The sequence below is a fragment of the Bacillus rossius genome, chromosome 3, assembly GCF_032445375.1.
Source record: "Bacillus rossius redtenbacheri isolate Brsri chromosome 3, Brsri_v3, whole genome shotgun sequence".
In the NCBI taxonomy this organism is placed as follows: domain Eukaryota; kingdom Metazoa; phylum Arthropoda; class Insecta; order Phasmatodea; family Bacillidae; genus Bacillus; species Bacillus rossius.
Window position 1 is genome coordinate 79,832,747 of NC_086332.1, and position 26,006 is coordinate 79,858,752.

General features: G+C 38.0%; 1 protein-coding gene across 4 annotated transcripts in view; it reads right to left on the bottom strand.

The window, feature by feature from the left end:
• LOC134530956 (adenosine deaminase-like) overlaps positions 1 to 26,006 on the bottom strand; it is a 70,459-nt gene that overhangs the window by 41,351 nt on the left and 3,102 nt on the right. For 2 of the 4 annotated variants that reach the window (XM_063366313.1, XM_063366312.1), the window contains exon 1: positions 4,515 to 4,621. In XM_063366313.1, coding sequence (XP_063222383.1) covers positions 4,515 to 4,559 — 45 coding nt within the window. In that variant the 5' untranslated portion in view covers positions 4,560 to 4,621. Of the gene's footprint in view, positions 1 to 4,514; positions 4,855 to 24,512; positions 24,648 to 26,006 lie in introns of those variants that run through there. The other 2 variants (XM_063366310.1, XM_063366311.1) reach the window with 2 other exon arrangements.

Consider the following 26,006-nt stretch of genomic DNA (forward strand, 5'->3'; position numbering starts at 1 on the left):
TATCAATGAAAAACAGTCTTTACTAAGGAAAATTTAATCTATCAAAAAAAAAAAGAACAATGATTAATAAAATAAGGAAGTCTATAGACGTAACAGTTGTTTTTATTTATTTAATATATAATAACGATCCTTTTACTCCCAAGTATTTGTAGGGAGTCCCTAAATTTTCTTTGTTTACTTCTAGTGTCGCCTCTGTTGTTGACTTTTCTAGTTATTAATTAAGGGCCTCAGTAATCAAAGCTTCCAAATCTTTTAACCTTATTATTTAATTATTTTTTAAGACACTTGAGGTATTACACTACTCGCACCCCAAATTGCAGACGATTTACTTTGAATGCCCCCTTATGTGTGATGATAGTTTGCGCTGCTGCCGCACTCTCATCCACTCGTAACTGTTGGAATGCTTGTGCCAAATCAATTTTTGCAAATACTTTGCCTCCACATAGTTTTGCAAGCAGTTGGCTGATTGGTGGAACAGGATATAGATCCTCCTTCAATGCCTTATTCAATGTGCTTTTATAATCAGCGCATATTCGCACATCACCATTTGGCTTCAAGACTGGAACAATGGGTGTGGCCCAGTCTGAGTACGTGACCGGCGTATATACCCCTTGTGTTACTAATCTTTCCAGTTCTTTTTCAATTTTCGGTAGCAGGGCGTATGGTACTGCACGAGGTTTTAACCTCACCGGAGCCACACTAGAGTCTAGTTGGAATCTTATAGGTTGTCCCTTAAATTCGCCCAATTCTTCACTAAATACCTCGGGAAATTCTGAGACTAACTCTGATAGCACCCCCGTTACTTTTAACACCCCCTTCACTTCAATCCCTAACGGTTGCATCCAGTTTCGGCCCAACAGAGAGCGATGACGCCCCTTGGAAACTATCAATGGAAGCATGCACCTCCACCCACCATATGTCACCTGAACCCTGCACGAGCCTAATGTCTCAATAGAATTTTTGCTATAGTCATACAGCACACAAGTGGTTCTAGACAGTGCAGGTTTTCTGTTTGCATAAATTGCCTGGAAAGTCAATTCATCTATAATTGACACCGCAGCCCCTGTGTCTAATTCCATTTCAACAGCCTGACCATCTATTAATACAGTTGTGCACAATTCCTCACATCCTGCTGCTGTTATCTTCCATAAGTTGTAAATATCTGGTTCAGTACTACCTGTCACTGTGCCCAACTGCACCTCCGGGACTTCCTCCACTGTGTGAACATTACCCTTAGAGTTCATCTCACGTACCTTCTGTCTACATACCTTTTCCAGATGGCCAGGCCGTTTGCAAAAATAGCATTCCACGTTCCTGAACCGACAAGCAGCTCGTAAATGTTGTCCACCACATCCAGTACATCTTACCCCTTGATTGTATCTGGGAGGTTGCTTAACCTTGCTCACCCTGTCGACCCCCGCTGCTTGTTGCACCCCATTACCCTGTGGTGCTTCTTGCCCTACGTAGTCAGTGTACACCGGCTTGGACACAGCCCCCCGGATGTCTCTGGTATTTTGGTTTGCTGCCTCCGCAACAAGGGCTTTCTCCTGTGCCTGTGCGAATGTCAATGCCGTTTCTGCTAATAGCCGACGTTGCACTGTCTCGTCCTTCATCCCGCACACAAATCGATCTCTGAGAGTTAGGTCCAAATTAGCGCCGAAGTTGCAGTGTTCTGCTAGCCTACGCAATTCTGCAATGTACTCTGCTACACTTTCATCGTCCTTTTGATCGCGACGATGAAATTTGAACCGTTGGTAAATCTCCGACGGCCTAGGGGAGAAATGATTTTTCAAAATTTTCATAATATCCGCATATGATGTGGAGGCCACAGAAGCTGGAGAATTAAGCGATCTTACTACCGCATACGTTTTCGGACCGCACACACTAAGAAGCACTGCACGTTTCTTCTCTTCGCCTATAACCTCGTTTGCTTGCATGTAAAACTCAAGACGCTCTGCATAGGCATCCCAACCTTGCGGATTTGCCACATCAAATTCTTCTATGTTGCCTAACAAAGAAGCCATTGCGGAGATGCCGATATAACGACTCGTTAATTAAATACTAGGGCGAACCGACGCATGCATTAAGCACTGGGGCACTTCAATCCCATCCTCGTCGCCAGATGTTGGGTTTACTGTTACACATTTTATTCCTTATTGTAGGTATTTATTTGCCAGTTTACAACACAACACGATACATAACGAACGCCATCATGCGCCATTGCTCAACTGTCTTCCACACAACAAGCACACCAACTCCGCCTCCTAAACAGTGGTGCCAACACACCACATTTGTCACCAGTCCACAATTACCCTACATACACAACAAATCTTTTGAAAATTCTACTTTCAGTTTGCTGCGCTGGTTGGGATCTTTTTCAAAATCCTTCCCCACCCACATCTCGGGACTGGGAAATTTTGCAAATTAATTTCAAGGCAAGTTATGAAACACTTGCGCATTGGCATCTATGAATATTAAATTGTGTGGCATTTGAGCTCGGCATGCTGGAGCCTAAACTATGACATGCTTACTGAAAATAATTAACTGGCTCCAATAACTATCTGCTTATTTTTTGTTTAATAGAATAAATTTAGTATATACTGCAATACAAGTATGTAACCATTCACTTCATTGCCTTATTTTGCAAATCACTAATTTTAACCACAATATGTTGGAATGTCCTGTAGAGATTCTCAATCATTTCACTGAGGCAGATTCTAGACATCACTAAAGTTTTAATGGGACAGTGTTGTATCCTCTGAATCTTCAATTCAAATGATAGAATTTAACGTTGCACGGTTATGCACAGAGGCTTAAGGTGAGGGAGGCCTCCAAGATTTCAACAACTCATCCAACATTATTGTTGGCTATTATAAGAGCTCACATTATTGCTTCTAGTTATAAACCCTAGAATGGGTGTGTTAGAAGTCTTCTTTCTGTGCAACTATAAATTTCTCATCTCTACATAAATTTCTTAAAATGAAAATTTGTTTTACCAGGGCTGTCATAAAGGTTGTTTTTGATTATATTTTGATTACATCTTCACATACATATATGGAGGTTCCAACATACTGTAGGTAATAGTTTATAAAACTACCTAAGATTGCAGTGGGCTCCTAACTACTTGGATACCAACTCAGTGCTCATAAGTATGAGTCATACCAGAGAGTAGGGACAGAACCTGTGACCCTCGCCATGTTCGTGAGGCATTAGAAAACACTGCCACTTACGACCTTTCTCTCGAGTTTGCTTCTATTTTTAAATCTAGCATGTTGCTTTTTCCTAGGTCCAAGTGTTGTGCAACAGATGTGGATATGAAAGAAAACATAACATCACCATTAACAGTATTTGGAGAGCAATGAAACACAACTATATTATGAAGTATTGGAAAGGGTCTTTAAACATGCCGTACCGGATTAAAACATGTTTTAAAGGAAAATTAATATCCTAGTACAATATAACAAGTTGTAATACGTTTCTGTATAACAAGAAAAAATACACATGAGCATTACTGTTTAGAAAAAGTCTCTAATATCATGGTCATAAGGTCAAAGACCACCAGAATCCATCTGAAAAAATCAGAATGTGAGGTGCTTGATCGTACCAATCTGCATGGATAATATATTATTGTTTACTCTTATTACATTTGCTTTTTATAAATTTTCTTAGTGCTTGGTAAAGAATATTATGCTTCACACAGTCCAGACATCTGTAGATTTGTGTACGAGCTACGTAGGTACCTAAGAGATAACAGTGATTCATTAGTAGCAGATAAACATGTTTGCTTCAGACAATTCAAAGAGGAAATAACAACAGAGCCTTGCACATACGCTGTTCGCTTCTGCACTGCAATTGGGAAACATTAAAAACTTAGTGCATGGAATTTTGATACCGAAGTAAAAAAGTAGCAAAATGAAATCAGGGGGTTGTCAACATATTAGTAATTAGTAAAGAAAATTGTCACCGTGTTAAACATACTGTCTATTGGTCCAAATTGTAGGTTGTTTATTTTCTTAAATTTTTATTTCCCTCTCTATCATCTTAAGGCTATGCAGACGACTTTGAGTTGGAAATAATTGTTGAAGTAATTTAATTTGGTTTAGGCAGGGGCGTAGCCGGGGGGGGGGGGGGGGAGAGGGCTTTAGGGGTTCAAACCCCCCCCCCCCTAGCACCAAATCTTTAATTAATTTCTTATTCATCACTCAAACAAATTTCATATCAAAATTAATAAAAAAAATTACCATTACAATATTTACATTTAAGTACCGAAAACTGCTAAAATAGTACTATTTTACACCTTAAAATCCAAATTTTCTCGGGGGAGGACCCCCGGACCCCCCGCTTTAATACGGGGGGGGGGGGGGGGCATGCTTCTTAACACCCTCCATACACAAATCCTGGCTACGCCACTGGGTTTAGGGATTTGCAGGTCATGACGCGCCTTTCAGAAGTCATGCTGTAACTTTGTATGCTCGACAGCTGTGCTTAAAAGTAGTGCATCTGTATTGACGTACCCTGGAGAGCTGTGCGTGGTCCACTTGTCGGCTGGTCGGGAACATCGTCGCTGTGTGTGCCTGCTTCCTGCTGCGGCGGACTTTCTCTGACTGGTCTTATCTTCCAATGGTTCAGCTGCCAAGCGTTTATCGCGGGAACACCAGCCACTGCTTTTTTTTTTTTTTCCTTTCGAAGTTATTTTTATTCCTTGTCCGAATGTTTATACTGCGGAGTACTCGTACTTTTTTCTTCTTCCACGCAGTGTTAAGCCTTGAGAGCACTGTTTACAAATGCGGTGAGTGAAAGGCTTGGATTGTTGACACAAGCCGACAACCAATTAGGATCGTGTACACACGGAACCTGTAAAACGTTAACAGCCAGCGTCTTGACAAGGAAATTGATCTTCTTACTCATTTCATCGATTCAAAAGTTGGAACACAAGAAGACAGATAACAGGTTCGGCCAAAATTTACTCTACATCACAGCGCCATAGTATATAAAGAATAAAAAATCTAAGCAAGACGAATACAATACAGGAGGATGGTTAAAACAACAAAAAAAAAAGTATGAAGGAGTGGGGAGTTAGGACCGGTTCTGTACTCTTTTTAATAGCAGCCGCTCCCCTTCTTTCTTCTTTACTTTTTTTTTATCCTCGAAGTCATACATAGCTTTAAAGCAGCGTCCTAACGAAGCCAGTTAGTGTACCAGTAGCTGACGCCGTGTGGACACAATTGGTTTGAGTTCACACATCAGTGGCGCGAAAACTTACCAGCTCAGTCAACTGTCCTGACCATAGAACAAGGAGGGAGATACAGAAGTGCGACTCTTACAGTGACAACAAAAACCATGTTTCGCGCATCATGTGACGCCATCTGTTGGGTGGGCCCATATCTGCTAATAAAAAAAACTCGAACGGGAAGTTCCAATCCAAAGTTTTGGCTTTATAATGATAATTTAGCTATTCGACGACTGATTGTTTAGTAGATGACAATATAAAAAAAAACAATGTTGGTTTTTAATAAAGAAAAAGCGTGTTCTGTATAAATGAGTAGGCGATGCACATATCTGATATGCCTAACCACAGAATATGTGGCTACCAAAATAAAGTGAACTAATTTTTTACTGGTTTGTTTGCCTGATAATAGGTGATGTTTTACTTCTCACAATCAATGTATCTATGTAAGTAATATATTTTAAAGGCTACTATCTAGCGGATGGGTCAAAAATTCCTTCAATAACTAGCTATCAATCTTGGCAATTAGAGTTTCTGCTACCCCCCCCCCCCCCCCCCCCCCTTCACCGGCCAATGGAATCGGAACTGACATGCACTGGCCAATGGCTGATCTATTCGTAAGCTCCACGATGTAGAAGAGACACCTACTACAGTCAAACAGTATACACAACCTAAGATTTTCTGGTACAATATCCTACGCAGTAATCTCGGTGTACAGGATGTCCTGGCTTCGATTCGTGAACGTGGATCACACGAAAAAGTTCGGGACTCCAATTCACAGTGAAACTTTTTCTCGAAGACGTCTTTCTGGTCGGCAATCCGTGCGATATCACCAAAATTAGCTCAAAACTTCCAGGTGTACACCTGCATTATATGGGGTCCTCTACTCGCAACTAGCTACGTTACTGTGATGAGTCATCATAATGTATCTTCTCAATATCCTTTATTTTGTCCCGACTTCTTTTCCACATTTCCTACGAGCACCTTGCATGATTCAGAAATGAATTTTCGGCACAGTTATTGTAATGTTACATTTATATCTTCTCGACACATTAACAATGAGCGCCCCGCTATTTCTATTTCTCTGTTGTCAAGCAGGGAAGAAACCAGAAGGGGGGGGGGGGGGCCGCGCTAAACTAGCAGAGTAATTTTCACTATAGATATTTACTTGAACATCGTAGTGTTAAAATACAAAAAAAAAAAAAAATAGTAGGAGGGCAGATGAATTGAATTATTTGTATGGAAATATACATACATGCATATAGTCAAGTATTTAAAAGTTGGTATTTTTCGAATACTATACAACTTGCGCTATATTAAAAATGAAATAACTGCAAATAAAACTATTCATTTACCATCTAAGTGGAATCAAAAATATTTGGAATAGTGGAATTAATTTATGTAGTGGCGAAATGAGGTGTCGTCGGGAAAGGTTTTGGTTTGGTTGGTTTATAAAAAAGAGGGGGGTGGGGGCGCCAAGATGAGTTCTTGCCCCGGCTGGAAACTAGTCTAGTTACTTCGCTGTTGTTGAAGCAGAAATGTAATAACGTGTGAACACACGAGAATTAACTGGACAGGCCAGCTGCTGTCCTCCAGCTAATAGGACTCCAGTTCCCGGTATGGCGACTGGCTTCGTGAATTCGCGGCTTGCCCCAAACAACGTTACATGATCATGTAAAAGAATAGTATTCGAAACTCTTCGCTGAGGGTGACTGCTAGCTTGTTATGGCAAAGATGGGTAACAGGTTTGTTGAGCGTCTGGGGACGTCTGGGAGCGAGACATTGGAGGACTAGTTCATCAGGGCGCGTACACTGAAGTTATATTTTTTTTTTTGTAAATGGAACAGAAATAGGCATTCATGTAAAATTACAGGTATTTGTAAATTTGTACATAAATTAAAATATAAAATTATGCACCAATTTTAGTAAGAAATACTCAGTACTAACTCGTAAAACATATTTCGTATATGCAAAAATAACCATAGCCATGTGTTGAACAAAGTTACAATATCTTTCTAGTAGTATTTCACCCTATTTCTTGGCAACTGGTTTCCAAAGGAATCTTTGGTAAAAGTACGGGATTTTTTTTTTTCTGTGTGGTTTTGAAAGCCCCTTTTGCGCTCGTGGTGGCCATTGTGAGGATATTTAATGTCGTGATCCCATTCACTGTTTGATTAAATGTCGTAAATCCCCAAGGCGCGCAGCTTCTTTGCTTGGATAAAAACGTCACACGTTCTTTGGTGGGTCACACGTGACTGGGTAACCGCTTCTCCATCTTGTTTACAACTGGCTCAGGCGTCAAGTGCGTATCAAGGACGTGTCAAGAGCACTGTAGCCAGTCATCAACATGAAGCAAATGTGCAGGTGCTTCAAGTCTACTCTGTTTCCCAGTGAATTATCGCGAAATAATCGTGTCTCTACTTGTATGAGAGCGTATCAATAAGTAACGCATGTGTCAATTTTTAAGTAAGAAAATAATTAGTGTGGGTACTCTCGCGTCGCGTACTCCCCTTCCTTGGTCGGTCACAGTGGTTATGGTGGTGGCCAATTGTACAAGCCCCACGATAATGGGTGCCACTGTGAACTATTGGGGTTCTTGCAGAGTAGATATTGTGAAAGTCTACACTGCCAATAATTATTATCATAAAATATGAATATTCTCAGGGTTTTGTCGCCTATTCTCTCCGCAGTAAATCTCAGGAACGCTGCTGCTGGAGTGACTATCCAGACTGCTAATCCAGCTAGCACGTCACTGCATTGTATTACTGTCAAGAGAGTAATTATTAAAAATAAATTTGGTAGTGTTGTGTGACGAGTGAAAATTTGCATTACCTATGACCAGGTCTGTTTTAGACGTAATTCACATTTAGCCTACCATAAATAAAATAGGAATAGCTGGAAAACATGTGGTTTTAATGTGTTCTTAGATATTGACGTGAAGTTACTGTCAACATGCAATTCAGCGAGAGGAACAACCAAAATCATTTACAGTGTATGTTAGCATTTTTGTCAGACCTATGTGTCAGTAAGTAAATGTAAATGAGGTCATAGAAACACATCGACTACCATGCCGGGTCTAGCTAGAAGCTGTCGGAGGCTTGAGGCTCTCCTCCTAGGACCTCCAGGTGGTCTGCTGCGACGCTGGAACACTGGACGCTGGAAGCTGTAATTGGCGAACTACAGAAGATCTGAAGTAGCTGGGTGTCTGGCTGAAGACTCGACTTCCCTCTCGTCCTAAAAAGTCTGTTTTAATTTGGATCGGTCTCACCAAACGTCGTGGCCGATCGTAGCTGGCGCTGACACCAGTCGTCCGGAACCACTACGGGGACGAACGGGACCGACGCGGAAGTTGGCACTAGATGTCGCCGATACTCCCTATCTGAGACTTATTCAGTCCAGAACTATTCTCGCAAATCATAGTGTGGAGAATTATGTATAGCACACGACCGCGGATGACGCGAGTCTTCAATTCCTCGAGCGGCAACCAAGGCTTTGGTTCGCCCCAGCCCGAGAAACGTCTTCCCGCTGCAAGATGGCGATGGCGTCTCTTTCTTCTTCCTTCTCACTATTTATTTTCCGTCCCTAGCAACCAAGGAGCTATAGGGCCATCAGTAAACCAAATTAACTGCATAGTGAAATAAAACTTGGATATTAGCGTGTAAGAGTGCTGAACTAAGGCAAATGAATAAAGTTTCCAAAGAATAATGCTTAGAGAACCCTGAAGTTAAAAAGTGTGTTGTCTCTGGCAATTAGATGTGTTATATATGTTAAACTTTTGTTGTCCTCTTTACAATAAAATTATTAAATACATAAGATCGGCTCATGAAATATACAATTAATGTTACAATAATAATCAAGATAATAATAATATGACTGTAAACAGTTGGACTGGTTACATTAGTAAAATTTATTTACTAAAAAAGGGAACTATAGCGCGCTAATGGCTGGGCGCAATGCAAGATCTCGTGAGTCCACGAACTGGTAATGTTCGTCAGTCACATGTAAAATGGCGTTTGTGCAAACATCGTCAACTGTGGAGGAGCAACGAGCTGATATTTCTTTTTGCAAAAGGAAAGAACGTTGGGGTATCCATTTGGAGATGCGGAAGTTTAGGGAAAAATACTGTATTGACCGTACCAATGTGGGAAGATGTTGTTCGTGAACTGTGTAGACAGTTTTGTCACGACACGGAGGAATCCGTAAGTACGATGTGACTATTGTAGTGTTAATAAGTAGGGTATATATCTATATTGGTTACTTATAAACATGGGCGTATATAAGGGGGCGGTTCAGGGGGTCCAGACCCCCCCCCCCCCTTAGCATACGACATAATTCAAATTAGCAGATTATTGATGACGGATAATATAATCTGTGCCACAAAATATGAGCACGCGTCAAAACAATGAACTACCTATATATGCTAGGTGGACACTGCGCCTTGCACATCCCCCCTCCCAACTTCTGCGCACCATTAATACTGCGCATGCGCCGCACCCGCCTCCCGCGCGACGCGCTTACTGCGCATGCGCACAACAGTCGAGTCTCGCGACCTTGATAGAACCACACGCCTTCGCCAGCCAACATGTTTTTTCAAGCCATTTTTTGTGGTTTATTAAATATCTACTCTTGAATAAAAATTTATTATGAAACGGTCATCAAACCAAGTATCGCTTTTGGATTTTTTGAAGAAAAAAAAAAGGAGAGAGTGAAATCCAACCTTGAAGAAGTAGACTGACTGCTCGACTGGAAAATCTGTCATCCGAGAAGATTTCCTAGAATTTATCAACGTTGAAGATGTTTCAGCTCAAGCGTTAGCGAAGACTATTATAACGCATCTCTTAAGCTATAATTTGGACATGGATAAATTTATTGGGCAAGGGTTTGATGGTGCTGCAGTGATGAGTGGTCACTTACGAGACGTGAGAACAATTATCGCAGAACAATACCCAAAAGCGCAAATCGTACACTGTTTGGCTCACGTTCTGAATTTGGTTCTAGCGCATTCAAGTGAGCTACCTATGATAAGAAACTGTATCGGAACCATAAAAAGTATAGTAAACCTTTTTTCTTCAATTTCCACTTAGATACAGTCTTATGAAGAAAATTGCGGATCAAAATAACTCATCTCATTCAATGCTTATCTCTCTTTGTGAGAGGCGATGGACAGAAAAAACATGTGGCTGTTAAGAGATTCGCAGAAATGCTTCCAGTAGTACGCACAGCACTTAAAACACTTCAGGATTCTGCTAATAGAAATGTCAGCACTGAAGCATACCAACTGCAAACAGCTATGGAAAACAGCCAATTCATCGTGTCCATTAGTTGTACTGAGAAAAGTATTTTCATATTCAGTAAATCTAAATAAGGCAATGCAAAAGATCAATGCCGATTTGACCAATATTTGCAGTTATGTAAAAACAATAAAAAATACTTTACAAAATATTCGGAATGAAAACGAGTTCGCGATCCTTTTCGAAAAAGCAAAGAATATCAGTTTAAACGACATAAATGTTCCAAGAACGACTGGAAGGCAAACTCAGCGCAGTAATGTTCCAGGAGAAACTGCTGAGATATATTATTGTCGAAATGTATTTACCCTTTCATTGACCATGCGATTATAAAACTTGATGCACGCTTTAAACCACATGAAAAATAATAGAAGGGATTCAAATGCTTCTGCCTGAGAAGATCAATAAGGATCCAGGATAAGCGGAAGGCTTAAAAAAAATAGCACTATTATTTTTGGGAAAAACTGAGGCAAATAATTTTTCAAGTGAGTATGAAATATGGCAGAATCATTGGGAACATATGGCGAAAAAACCATCCACCACACTAGAAAGTCTAGATCAGTGCGAGAATAAATTTTTTCCTACTATAAAAAAGCTGCTCACTATTTTGGCCACACTCCCAGTGTCCACAGCAACCCCAGAAATATGTTTTTCAACCCTAAAGAGGTTAAAAAACTACTTGAGAAACAGCATGGGAGATGAACGACTAACTGGGCTTGCGTTGATGAGCGTTCATCGTGACATAGTTTCTGAACTGGATTCAGATGAAATCATAAATATGTTGGCCACAAGACGTAAAATGCTAAATTTAGTACTTTGAAGTTTTCAATTTTTTAACTTTTTACCTCTAATTTATTATTTTATTTTGAAGGCTTTTTATGCCAAATGTTTTAATTGATTGTAGTATTTTTTATGTCAAAATGTTTTATGTTGATTGTGCAATACGAAAATAAATAAAAGCCGAAGCATCACAAACAAAGATTAAATAAAATACCTATGTAGTTTTTTTTTTAAAAAAACTATTGATATACAATATTATGTTTATGTTATCTTTCTTCTACTTTGTTAATTTTTTTACAGTAAAATAAATTATTTATGGACATTACTTACAAATTTTATTTAAATATACTTAAAGTAACTATTGTTTGTATGTAGCTTAGTTGTATGCAGCTGAACTAGTGTATACCCATTTCATGTTTAAGAAATTGTTAAATGACTATGATTTGAGCGTTTAAATTTTTAGCTTTTACCCGCGGACACCCCCCATGTGAAAGCTATTGCTACGGCCGTGCTTATAAAGGTACCGAAATTTCGCAGGTTCATTTGTTCGCAAGTTAGACTGCAAAGGTCCACACTCTCGCACTGTGTTCGTAATTGGGCCGGAGTTAGCGAATAGGTAGTGCCAACTAACATCAACAAAAAGGTTCTCACTTAGAAATCAGTCAGTGGAAAAGCTGACGTCGGTAGAGAAAACACATGGCTTTGAATTTTAGCCCGATGCCAAACGAATTCGCGTAATTTCCGGGTCTATAGTCATTTAGTATGGAAATATTACATGTGTTTGGCCAGTCAGAAATTATGATAAAAGTCCTAGAGAAGTCAAAAGGAGATTATGTTTGTGGGTTTAGGTGGACAACCTGGTAAAGCATTCTTTGAATGGTTCTTGCAATGGGGAAGTTGGAATTAAAACCTTTTTATGGCGCTATTTCAGTAAAAAAAATTTTAATTAATCATCCGCATTGCAAGAACCAGCAATTGCGTTTGTTCGTTGAATTTATTTTAATCAACCCTGGTAAAGGGTTGAGTTTCTTTTTTCTTTGTTGTATAGGGACGTATAGTGGGCTCCGAGCTTGCCAATTTTTGTCATTATGGAAATTAAGATTTTATTCCACGACCCTCGCTACTTAAACGTGGTGTGTACAACGGTTCACTACATATACCACTATTAAATTATCACCTTATCAGGTAAAGAAACATATTTTTTACACTATATGTGTATGTTATAAACAAAATAAAGGATGCGTTTTTTTTACCTGTACATACATATCACTAATATTACTTCATGCTGATCTTACGCCGTTTTCGGGACCAGCAGTCACGCTACTTGCTTCTTACCATCGTTTAGCTGTACGTACACTACTAACACTAATTAAGTCTATCTTTAAAAAAGACTCACGGTGGTAACCCGGGTTGTGGGGAATTTTGCGAAACTTGGCGGATGTTGCTGTCAGCCAGTGGGTTTTCTCAGGGGCACTCGTGTTTTCCTCGTACCAATTCTCTCCGGCAGTGCTCTGTTCTCAAGTCACCACTTCCGAGGTCGACCAAGCCATAAGACTTAGTCAGTTCATGTCGTAAAACCAAACAGCTCGCTTACACATGCTGCATTCAGTTACTTCACCGGCGCTGTGCGCGGTACAGCAACAAAAGCTGTTTCTGATCAGGAGCGTATGCAGAATTTATTTCGGGGGGGGGGGGGGAGAGGTGGAAGAGGGAAGATATTATTACATTTCCCGCTGTTTGCTTTCATGTTATTTCCATTTATTGGTGGAAATGAGAGATTATTTCCGGTTTGGGGAGGGGGGGATATCTCCCCTCTCCTTCCCCTGTTTCTGTTCCTCCGACTGGGACCATCAGTGTAGATCTACAGCCCACGTCATTATTCTTCTGTACAGTCAGTCATATGATATATATTTTTATTAACAATTTTATGCTTCATTTGCAATGTTTTCAGCCTAATCAAAGTAGGTTGAGGAGGGGAGAGGAAAAGTAACCGAAACAACGATTGATAATTTTTTGGAGCTATTTGGGGCTATGCCAGCTTCGTAAATTAAGACTCTGTCTCACACACATTGTATTTCATCTTCTTGCCATTACTTTTACTAGAGGGCTTTTCAAGTCAAGCCCTAGCGGCTGTCCTGCATTTTATGTTTCGTCTCCACATTTTCTCAACAGACATTTACTCAGTATTATTTTATAGCTGTAAAACATCGCGTCAGTGTTCGTAATTATGGTCGCTTGCGTAATCTTTTACAGCTAAAAAAATATTTTGTAAATATCTGATTAAAAAATTCGTGGACTACCAACAAATGCAAGAGATTTATAGGATATAGGAATAAATTTACGGGAAAATCCTTTCAATGTCAGATACTATGATAGCATTAACAACGAAATGAAATAACCAACTCCAGGTGTAACACTGAGTCTTAAGGGCCCCGCATATCTGGAGTCACACACGGTGCGCAGAACTTCTGCAAAAACAATGCGATTTGAAAAAAACTCAAAATCTCCGAGTGGAATCTGTTAACGACAAAGATTTAAGAATTCGCTGAGGGTCGATAAGTAATTTTGTTTCTGAATTAAATGTTTTAACTGTATTTTAAAAAGAGTTAAAATGGCTAAAAGGCGAGTTTTCAGAGTAATTTTTAGGCATTAAAACCGGTACAGATACTTGAAAGCACTTAAGGTACTTCCATTGCACATTTATCTCATTTCTCTGCCATATAATGCAACGGTCACCGCTCAGATTTCACGGTTGCCCTTTGCATGACGAGCAGACTTTGCGCCAGTTCTTGCGCTTAGAGGCGATACTGCGCTAGAAATACTAGGGAGCGTCGCGCTTATCATCCCGCCTCACTAACACAGACACACCCTTGGCGAGGCCCAAATCCCGACTTATTTAGTCTTGTGGTCGATTTAAAGCCCAAAATATCTGTTTCGGACACAGTAACGGCGTGGCTCAAAGTTTTGGCAGTAATTTGCTGGATTTAAAGGCAGATAGCTTTACATAATTAGTTATTTTTACTTAGATATTATGCATGGGGCGAAAATCTGTAGGATCTCATGGTTTACTGGGGGTCGGGACGGAATTATGCTTATCATTCCCGTTTCACAGTTAAAACTTTTGCAAGTGCAAGCGGGCCCCGCCAGTGGAGGACTTTATGATTCCTGGGGGGGGGGGGGGGGGCTGTTGATTTACCTTTTATCTTATTTATTAGTGAAGTGTGGATTTTTAACTATTAATCATTACACTGCTCTTTATACTATTACTCACTTTATTTTATATCACATCACAATACATCTTGTTCCAATATTACAATCAACCACAAGATACATACGCCATTTTATATATCATTTTCTTGTTCTTTTATTCATATTATATTTTTATTATTACACACTCTTATTGCCTCTACCATTGCCAACATAATAAACAAAATGAAAATTACCTTCCAACATCCTCCCTTAATTTTCAATTTTGCTTTTACAAAATAGATTTACAAAAAAAAAATCACTTATCAGTAATTTATCACATCTTACTATCACATTTACAAGTTACATCATTTCAGAGCACCCTTTTATAAAACAAATAATACAGATTAAGTCAACATCTGTAATATACAATTATAAAGATAAAGTATCTACACAATAACAGCACATTTAAATTTTTCAAACTTTATTGTATTAAGTGGTTTTGTTAGACCATCAGCAATATTTTTTGAACTTTCAATGTATTTTATTTCAATTTTGTTTTCCCTCAATTGTTCCATAAGAAAATGATAACGTACATCAATATGTTTACTCCTTCTATTGAAAACTCCATTATTAATCAATTTTATAGCACTTTGATTGTCCAAATTCATAACTACTTTTACTTCCCTGTTAAGTAAGTCTTCAAGTAAGCATTTTAGATACAACAACTCTTTTACACAATCAGCGGCAGCAATATATTCAGCCTCAGTACTGGACATAGCAACAATTGGTTGCTTCCTTGAGCACCATGCAATTGGCCCTCCAGAATAGAAAATTACATACCCAGATATACTTTTACGAGTTTCAATGTCATTAGCATAGTCGGAATCACAAAATGCTTCAAGGATATTACTATTATTATCATCTTTCATATAAGAAATACCTTTATCAATGGATCCTTTCAGATATTTCAAGGTTTGTTTCACATTCATAACATCATTACTTGAAAAATTTTCCAGATGTCTACTTTCAAAGTTCATTGCCAATGCAATGTCAGGTCTAGTTTTACTTGATAGATAAAGCAAACTGCCTACTGCTTCTCTCATTGGGAAATTACTGACTCTACTATCAGTAATAGAATTTTTATGTGCCTGACAAATAGGAATACTAGATACTTTGGCATCAGTCATGTTATACGTGTCAACTACTTGATTAGCATACTTTGACTGTTTCAATATAATTTTATCAGATTTCTCATCAATTGTCATCCCTAAAAAATATTTAGGTTTATAATCTATTTTTATTTCAAACTGTTTACTCAATTTAATCAACAATCTTTTCATTTCTACTTCATTATCTCCTATCACAATACCATCATCAACAAAAAGTGCTAAGATTATCTTAGAATCTCCAGTCTTAAAAATACATCGTTCAACACTAACAGCATTTAATCCATTCTCAGTTAAACTCTTTGAAAAACACTGATTCCACTTCAGTGGAGCTTGTTTCAACCCATATAAAGCTTTTTTGAGTTTTACTATTTTTTCTTCAAACCCCTCAGGTAATTTCAAAAATATGTCTTCATCAAGGTTACCATATAAAAATGCAGTCTTGATGTCGAATTGAATCATCTTATAACATTTATTTGCAGCAACAGCAAAAATGAGTCTTAAGGCTGCATTACTGACTACTGGACTAAATGTTTCATGGTAATCAATGCCCTTTTCCTGTTCAAACCCTCTAGCAACCAGTCTAGCTTTATACTTTCCATTATCTTTGATAGTAAAAATCCACTTGCTACTAATTATTTTAGAATTGTCTAGATCTTTTTCTTTAACATACTCCCAAGTATTATTCTTCAATAAAGATCTTTTTTCTTCTTCAATTGCTTGTTTCCAAATGTCCCTATCATTTCCTGTTATAGCTTCCTCATAAGTAAGCAACACATAGTCATTAAGTCTAACAGGAATTCTCCTATTTCTTTGAGGTCTTACTTCATTGTATTGATTCACATTTCCTTGTATAGATTCATTTACTACTTGGTCTTGATTCCTATTTTCACAATTTCCTCCTATCTCTCCAACTATTTCAACTAAAGAATCATCATTGTCACACTCAGGAATTTCATCTATCAGTTTTACTTGTACTTTACTCTTATTACTAACATCGGATTGTATTTGACATTGAACTTGTTCTGAGAAAACTACATTTCTAGAAATAACAATTTTTCTAGCTTTAGAATCCCACAGCCTATATCCATTCACAGTATACCCAATGAATATATATTTTCTAGTTCTACTGTCCAATTTTTTTAAATGTCCTGGTACATGACTGTAAGCATTACTCCCAAAAATCTGGAGTCTGGAAAGATCTGGTTTTCTTGAATTCCATTTTTCAAATGGAGTACATTCAAGAGTTTCAGTGGGACTTCTATTCATCAGATAGGCAGCAACCCTAACAGCTTCTCCCCACATTTCTTTGTTTAACCCTGAGTCAAATAAAAGAGCCCTTACTTTCTCAACTAAAGTCCTATTCATTCTTTCAGATTTCCCATTTAATTCAGGTGAATATGGAACAGTATACTCAAGGACAATCCCTTTTCCCTTACACCACTCTTTCAAATTGTTACATGTGTATTCACCTCCATTATCACACCTAAACCGACCTATTTTTGAGTTCCATTTTGTTTCTACTTCCGCTGAGTATTGTTTGATAAGATCAAACACTTCACTTTTCTTTTCTAGCAGATATACCATAACAAAGTGAGTAAAGTCATCAAGAAGTACAAGGAAGTACCTATTCTTGTCCCAAGTATCTGGGTCTATCGGCCCACAAAGATCGGTATGAATGATCTGAAGAGGTCTTGTAGCCCTTTCTCTTATACTACTGAACGGCTGCCTTGTTTGGCGAGCCGTCACGCAGGTTTCACACAGTTTCTTGGACGTATCCAATATATTTTTCTTACAAACATCCATTCCATGACTCATACTCAAAAGCTTACTCATATTTTTAAAACCAATGTGCCCTAACTTTCTATGCCATGTTAGAGCATCTCTTTCCTTTACAGCTACATTACTTTCATGACTAACCTGTTGATAGTTCATAGTTAAATTTACTGAATATAAATTATTATCTAATTTCTGACCTTCTATGATACAATCACCTTTCTTAATTTGAACTTTGTCATCAATAAAATTAACTGAACCACCTTTTGAGGTTATAGCACTCACAGAAATTAGGTTTTTACTTAGATCGGGAACATATAATACATCACTCAAGTTACACTCCTCAGTAATAACATTACCTTTCAAATTTGAATTCATAGTCTGAGTTACTTTTGCTACACCTATTTCAACATTTTGTTTTTCTACATTTTTCATTATTTCTTTATTATTAACCATATGTGAGGTTGCTCCAGAATCAATCGCAAACTCAATCTTAGCATCTACATTTATATTAGAAGAAAGTTTGTTTGAGGTAAGGAAGGATACCTGATTTGTATTTTTATCTTTCTTTCTAAAAAAACAGTCTTTTTCCAAGTGATTGTTCTTCTTACAGATTGAGCACGATTTTTTCTTTCTGCATTGTGAAGCAAAATGCCCAATGTCATTACAGTTGAAACATCTCTTTACACTTTCATTATTACTATTACTAGGCCTACTTACCCCTGGTCGAAAACTGTTGTTAGTACATTTTCGAGCTATGTGACCAGTCATTTTACATTTGAAGCATTTTATTTCAGTTTTGAACGCTACATTGTCGGTACCGGTATTGTTCATAGTCTCATTTCTGATCTCCTCGGCTATAAGTCTTGAGGTTAGGGTAGATAGAGTCTTCTTGTCATCTGGCATGGACTCCCAGGCGCTTATAAAATACTTGAACTGTTCAGGTATTATACACAAAATCTTCGAAATGATCATCTCCTCCGTGATTTCATTTTTCAGAATTTTCAGTTTGTGAGAAAGATTTTCAAGATTACTGATGTTGGTGGCAATGTCCAGGTTCTTTTCATACGAAAAATTGAAAAACTCCTGTAATAGGTTATATTTTTGTTGTTCACTGTCCCGTTCATAAATTTTACACAATTTGTCAAACATTGATTTCGAATCTTCACAGTTTATTATATGTATAAGCGGTCCTTTTTCGATGGTGGTAATTATTAGCTTCTGAGCTACAGCATCACGTTTCATCCACAAAGTTTTTTCTTTCGATTCAGGATTATATGGTTCACTGCCATCTACTATCGACCACAGTTCCTGAGATTTTAGTATTATTTTCAACTGGAACTTCCACACATTAAAGTTCTCAATGTTTTTAAGTTTTTCAACGCTTTCCTCCTCCTTCATAATTACGTTGATGTTTTTCACTCTTTTGTTAGGTACATATTACACATGCCACACTAAGTTTTACGATCGCAATCCTACCCACACTTACACTCCCTGGGCCCATAACCTGTTGATTTACCTTTTATCTTATTTATTAGTGAAGTGTGGATTTTTAACTATTAATCATTACACTGCTCTTTATACTATTACTCACTTTATTTTATATCACATCACAATACATCTTGTTCCAATATTACAATCAACCACAAGATACATACGCCATTTTATATATCATTTTCTTGTTCTTTTATTCATATTATATTTTTATTATTACACACTCTTATTGCCTCTACCATTGCCAACATAATAAACAAAATGAAAATTACCTTCCAACAGGGGCTGCCTCCCTCCACGGGATTTACGCTCATGGCTATATGACTGTGTGCATTTATAATTAGTGAAATATAAGGAAGGTAATATATACCTTCAAACGTCAACTAAAAAAAAAAAACTATCTGGAAAAACTGAAAGAGATCAGTTTTACTCCTGGTATAGTGTTATATGAAATTAAAAAAAAAGGTTAAGACGCACAATACTACAGCTCTCCAGATCAACTCAAGGTAAGCCTACCTTTACTATTCTAAACCGTGATTGCATAAATAAAGGAACAACTTTTCGTGAGAACCTTGATGCAGGTTACGGGAAACTCGATTCACAATGTCGCTGCAGAAAACTGGCAGCGGGCACGGGTGGCGGTTTCCCCAACGATTAATTAATTTCAAGTAATTTGATACCGCTTGCAATAAATCTTCCGTGTTAATGTTTTGGCTCAACATGACATAGGACTTAGCTTTGGCTACTTGTTGAAGTAAACACTTGCGAACTGGTGTGATTATCACGACAGTTTTAGTCGCTCGCTTGAAATAATTAGTTATTTCCTCGCGGCGCTTACATACTCGAGCTTGCTAGTGAATGTGTGGTGGCATCAAGGTATAGAAGGTCTGGGAGACATTACTTATGCCTTGACATGCCAACAAAATTGGAATAAATAGTTAAACATTGGGATTATAGCCAAACATGGAAGAAATCCAAGATGGTTAGGCCTAATCCTCCTTATGGCACTTGTGGCCGTGGGTTGTATCAGCCCATGCGAATTCCTTATCAACGGTGATAGATAGGTACTGATAAGTGCTTTGCCGCGTTTTAAAGCTCACGTTTATGAGTGGCATGGCATTAAAAAAAGTCTTAGTTTTCTGTGGAGACTGTAGGATACACGAAAGTCAGTACTGATATTGAGATGTTATCAGTTCTCAAGCAACAAAACTGCTCCTTGGACGGTTGCTATCGGCCTAACGGTAATCCGTTGAATACGTATAAGCGGGCATACGTATAAGCGGCGCCATCTCAATATAAAATGGATTATCTTCGAAATGTATTCTCTCTCTCCATCTGTCTCTCCCATTCCTGCAAGGACGTTGCCAGAAATACCTGGTGGTGCATTAACCCTTGAACAACTATTGTTTGCTATAGTTTTATAAAATACTAGTTGCAGTATCCGGCCTTTCCCGGGCTGAACACAGAGTGATATATTGTCCGCGAGCTAAAACCATATTGATAGCGCTATATGATACACAACTGCTTTTTTGATGTCTATGACCTATGATTTTCTGGTTACCCAAGGCGATCAGTTGAACTGTGTAGAAGGCGGTGCACTGCAGCGCCATCTAGCGGAGAGTTACAAAAATAATTGATAGCATAAAAACTTTCTCCATGAAAAAATACTTCGATGTGCCAACTTTCATGGCGATCGGTCATATGGTGTCGGAGTTTATCAACGTCATACACACCAACAACCTATTATATATATATCTTAATAATGTTATTTAATGACTGTAATTTGGAACACATTAAAAATTTTAATTTCACATTATTAGTTAAAGCAAATATGTGTTTTTATAAAAGTTCCGTGTCAGTGCAACATTGTAAGTTTTAATTAAATCATTACCATCGCTTGTTTAATTCCAAGAAATATATGATGACTTAATTCTGTAACCTAAATTGGAACCAACCGCATGAAGTGACGTAGCTATGTCAGGTGGTAGGTAGTCGGCGCAGATAATTTCTTGTCTTTCTTCTCTCCCCCTCCCCCCACCCCCCTCACACGCACACACAATTTTTTTTCTAGGCATGAAGTTATTAAAATAAGTAAAAATAATTTATATTATATGGCTGCAAGTGTTATTTTGTGGTTTATTTGCTTGACATCATAACCGTACTAACACTTAAAACTTTTTGTTCTACTTCGTTCTCTGAATAGTTGGAAATCACATCGTCAAAACCAATTCTTTTGGTTACTTTATTTTCAGATGATAAGATGGCTAAGCCAGAGAGCCGAGCTTGACTTAGTGGATCTAAGACAACTATTGATGCAATTTCGTTTGGGAAATCTCTCACAAGATGCTACTGAAACACACGACGTTAAAAATAATCTGTTCATAGCTAATCAGGAAATTCATATTCAACAACAAACTCTAAAAATCTTAAAGAAAACCATTCCAGAGATATTTCAAGCAAAGTTACTTTTCTACCGCTTCATCATAGGCCACATCTTAACTTTAGGTTGAGTAGCATAGGAGACATGATTTTTATAATGAAAACATATTCAATGCCTTAAAGGCTAAAAATTCGGACTTTCGGAAAAAGAAGTTGTAGATTTTGCATGTTAATAAATTATTCGTACTTGATTAGCTTTGTCAAATATGCCTATGATTGCTTTTAGCAAAACCAAATTTACAGTATCTTTTTTTTTTTGCGGGCTGATTTCGAAAAAAATTAAATTAGAAAAAAAAGCATAAAACCTTAGTATATATATATATATATATATATATATATATATATATATATATATAATGTTATTCGTGCTAAGTTTCTTACCTCCAGCTTGATATTTTTGGGAGATACTTCTACTATAAAATCATACCTATCCCCTTTTCGTGTTTTTTTTTTTTTTTTTTTTTTTTTGCGGTCGAATCACGGAAAGTGGAAAAAACGCGCTACACAAAGCTTTACGTATACGTTATTCGTGTACGCTTGATTTGCTTCGTAGATGTTATTTTTATACTACAAAACCGTACGTATCCACTTTTTGCCCTTTTTGTGGTCTAATTTCAAGCAATGGAATAATGAAATAAAAAGTTAATACGTACAGTCTGTATGCATGTTGTTCACGCTCAGTTTTCTTCCTGCTCTAATATGTTTAGAGATATGATTTTATCTTAGAAAATCTAAACTTGCTCCTTTTACTGCCCTCCCTTAGAGCGGAAATATAAAAACAATTGTAAAAAGTATAATTTTTACGTGTCAATTATTTATACCCAATATCGATATCTCTGCTTGATTAGCTTCGAAGTTATAATGAATTAATGTAAAACCATAACTATTCTAATTTCACACCATTATGTGTCGAATTTAGTAAATGTATTGTAGCATATGTGTTAAACCAGTTCACAGGCTATATCTGTTGCACATTTAATCGAAATCGGTTTAGTAGTAAAGATGAGATACGGTAACAAAAATCCACAATTTTACGCAAATAGGCCTACAGGATGTTGGGAAATTGCTGCCAAAACATTTTAACGGATGGTAGGGAATGCCAAGATAATCAGTTTGAATTCAGCAACATATGTATGTCCGGAAACACGACCCTGCTCGGTTGCAAGCGCGGTTGGTAGCGCGGAAATTTGAATTTCTAGGCGCCGCTCCATTGGCTGGGAGGGCACGCATCCCGTCCAGTCTGTCAGCCGCACGCGCCAGCACTGCGCAGTGGATGGCAGGTAGTGCTTGGGTTCGCGTGCTAGGCCCGTGGGCTGCCAGGGCCGTTAGAAGACTGGCTGTGAGGAGCAGCACGTGGTTCCTGCATGTCGGTCCACCGGCCCACGCAACAAGTGCTTCGTGACAGCATCTCAGCAGCACATCTCCTGGACGATGGCTTGTTGGCCACTTCGATAGATAGCCGCACCTAACCCATCTGGACTTCTTCACTGAGCGCCACGTTAAAAACCACGGGTAGTGTAATTGAAACAGAAGTTATTTTTGAAACAAGTTAGTGAAGTTAAAAAAAAATGTTAAGTTATACTTGTTTAGGCGCGTTACGAAAAAAAAAATAGTGATTTTTTTTTTACGATGCGCGCGCACTATGCAACGAAATTTTCACAGTATGTAAAAGAGGCTACATATAAATAAAAATTATATATGTGCTTTTAAATATTATACTTTAGTGATTGATATTGAATACTGTTCCGTATAATAATAAAAAAACAATTATTTATAGTGAACATTATTGATACTATAAATAGTTTTAACAAACTTTTTCAAGTGCATTTATGCAAGTGAAGTTATGTTCCCGTATGTCTAATTGATTTGCAATATAAACTATTACATTATTATTTAATAAATTAAAATAAATATTCAGCATATTAATTGATTTTCATTATTAATTAAAATTGATCTCGATTACTTTACTAAATAAAATTATTTTTATACACGTGTTTATATTAATTGGTATTGATGAATACTGAGTATTTATTTGAAAATTTGATTGATTTATATTTTACCAAAAGTATTTATATAATTCCATACCTTTTATTATTTTATTTCTATTAATTATTTGCATGCAACATTAAAGTTAGCTTTTTTTTTTATCACGCCAAGTGAGTTTAACTTCTAACGCACGCACACAAGTAAACGTACCCTTTTTTTTTTTTAGCCTGTACGCAAATACACAAAAAAATATTTATGTGTGTAACGAAAAAGGGGGGGGGGGGGGGGTGTCTATTCCCGCTGTTTGCTTTCAAATCGTTCCTTTTATTAGTGGGAATGAGAGGTTTTTTTTTGTATTTCCGGGGGGGGGGGGGATATATATCCTCCCTTACAGCTGTCCGCACGCCTGCTTTAAATGGTTCCTAATTTATTCCGAGGAGGAGCTTTGGATAACAGGTACTTTCGCGCGGGATGACAGTTCCCTAATCGTCTTAAAAAGATGGCAAAGGTTATTTAAAGGCAAGTATTTTTTTGTGATTCCCCCTTCCCCTGGCCAACCCCGATTTTCTTTTTTTGTGGAAGCAACGCCACCCCAGTCGTGTTAACACGGGGCTTTCAACGTTTAGCCGGGGTTTAAAAATGAACCAACCCTCGTGGTAACTTAAATGCGTTATTTTATCGCCCCTCTGGAGGGGCGAGGTTGAAGGGTAACAAGAGAGGAGTGAGCACTCCCCCCCCCCTTGCCCCTGGAGGGTCGAAGCGTGTTTTTTTACCGATGGGACCTTGGTAAGGGGGGAGGGAAGCGCAAACCTGATGACTTCTCGCGCGGGATCCAAACAGGGAAGGCGAGGAGAACAGGCTCGATTTCACAAGCAGCAAAAAAAAGATACTCTTCGTCATGAATTTCAATGGGGAAGAAGTGGCAAGGGGAGCTTCATTTTTTTTTTCCATCTGTTTTACAGCACCCTAGAACCCTAGTGCGCCACCATCAATAAAACGTATTCTTTGACAACTTGTTCCCAAAATATACAACTTTTTTTTTAAACCAGAATCCCTAGTTCATGAAAGGTTGAAGGGGGAAAATTTTTCTGTAAAATTAAATGATAAACAGTGCGCATTTTCATACAGGAACTAACTTATTTCCTAACCTAAATTATTCCCACTAACCTTTTGTGATTAAAAATCAGTCTTGAGGGAGGTAGGTGGTGTCACATGGATTACGATTACTCATGGGTACAACGCATTCATGGTCAACGATCTTCGGCTGTGCAGAGAACAATCTCTCCAATCGATGGATGAAGGCTAGAAACAACAAATTCATAGATAACATTAAATACCTTAACGCAATGTGGCTTGGACTTAAAATTCTAATGACAATAATTCAGCTCAGTTTTAATTTGATGAAATACTATCCTAAAATATCTGCTCTCAGATTACATCTCCAAAATGTCATTAACAGATAAATACGTTAAATACCCGATTTAGCACTCGTTTATATTATATCTATCTCCTCGATATTTTGTTTATTCGTCTTATTTTAACATGTGGCAAAGTTAAGGAGTGGACACCCCATTGTCTTAAACTTAGCCATAGATTTAAAAAATATGTATTATATTTACAAATGCAAATAAACATTTAATAAAAATAATTAAAAATTACAACAAATAAAATAGCTCACACCTAAATAATATAAATATGTATAATTAATTAATAATTTTTTTTTCAATATGTGCTCTTAAATGGTGATATAATTTCTAACCGAGAAAAGGTGCACTATATTGTTACGAACGTGGGAGGCAGGCTGCGACGCGCGCCAGGCACGTGTACTGACGTCATGCGCATACTGTTGGGGATTACAGCGTCTCGACCTCACCACACCCCTGCCCCCACTCCCGCCTTCCAAAGTGCTGTCATCTGTCCGTTAATGGCCTGGGAATTCTCCGAGCTTACGGAGGCCAGCGCGTGGAGTGGTGTGAATAATGCGCCGCTGTTCTGGATGCTTCGGAGGTCTTAGCCCGGGATGACACGACACGTCACAACCACTCCAGTCAGTTCCACCAGAAATACAGCCTACTGGTATAAAAGCGGTGACGCCGGCCTCCGCAGGAGTTCCGAAAGTGCGAGTTGAGTGAAGTCGAGTATAGCGAAGAAGGAAATAGAACCCCCTTGCGAGCGGTGCGGACACCAAAATTTTACGAATTGGGAAAACAGGTCCGTAGAAATAGCCTGATTAATTTTATAGAGGTTTATTTGCTAATAAAATTTACATTAATAATTAAATTATCGCTATTAAAATGTCTGTTCACAATTCACTAAATATTTGTCTAGTACACAGTTCACTCTTCTCACTGAAGCTAGGATCAACAGTTGTTCACAGTCCATCTAATTACTATACTCCCGTTACGCGGGCATTGGTAGGAAGCAAGTCACCTTGGTGGCCAATGGCCCCTTCGCAACATCCGTACCCGCAGTCCATCCAATGACCATAATCCAGTAGGACTTTGAAATAAAGAGTTTAACGATTAGAAATAATAAAAACATTAAAATGAATAGTAAAATATTGAATCTTGAGGCGGAGAGAAGTTTAGTTTCAAGAGTTATGTAGAAGTTAGGTTAGGTTAAAGGTAGAAGTAAATATTTTTTATATCCTGAGCAGTTGAT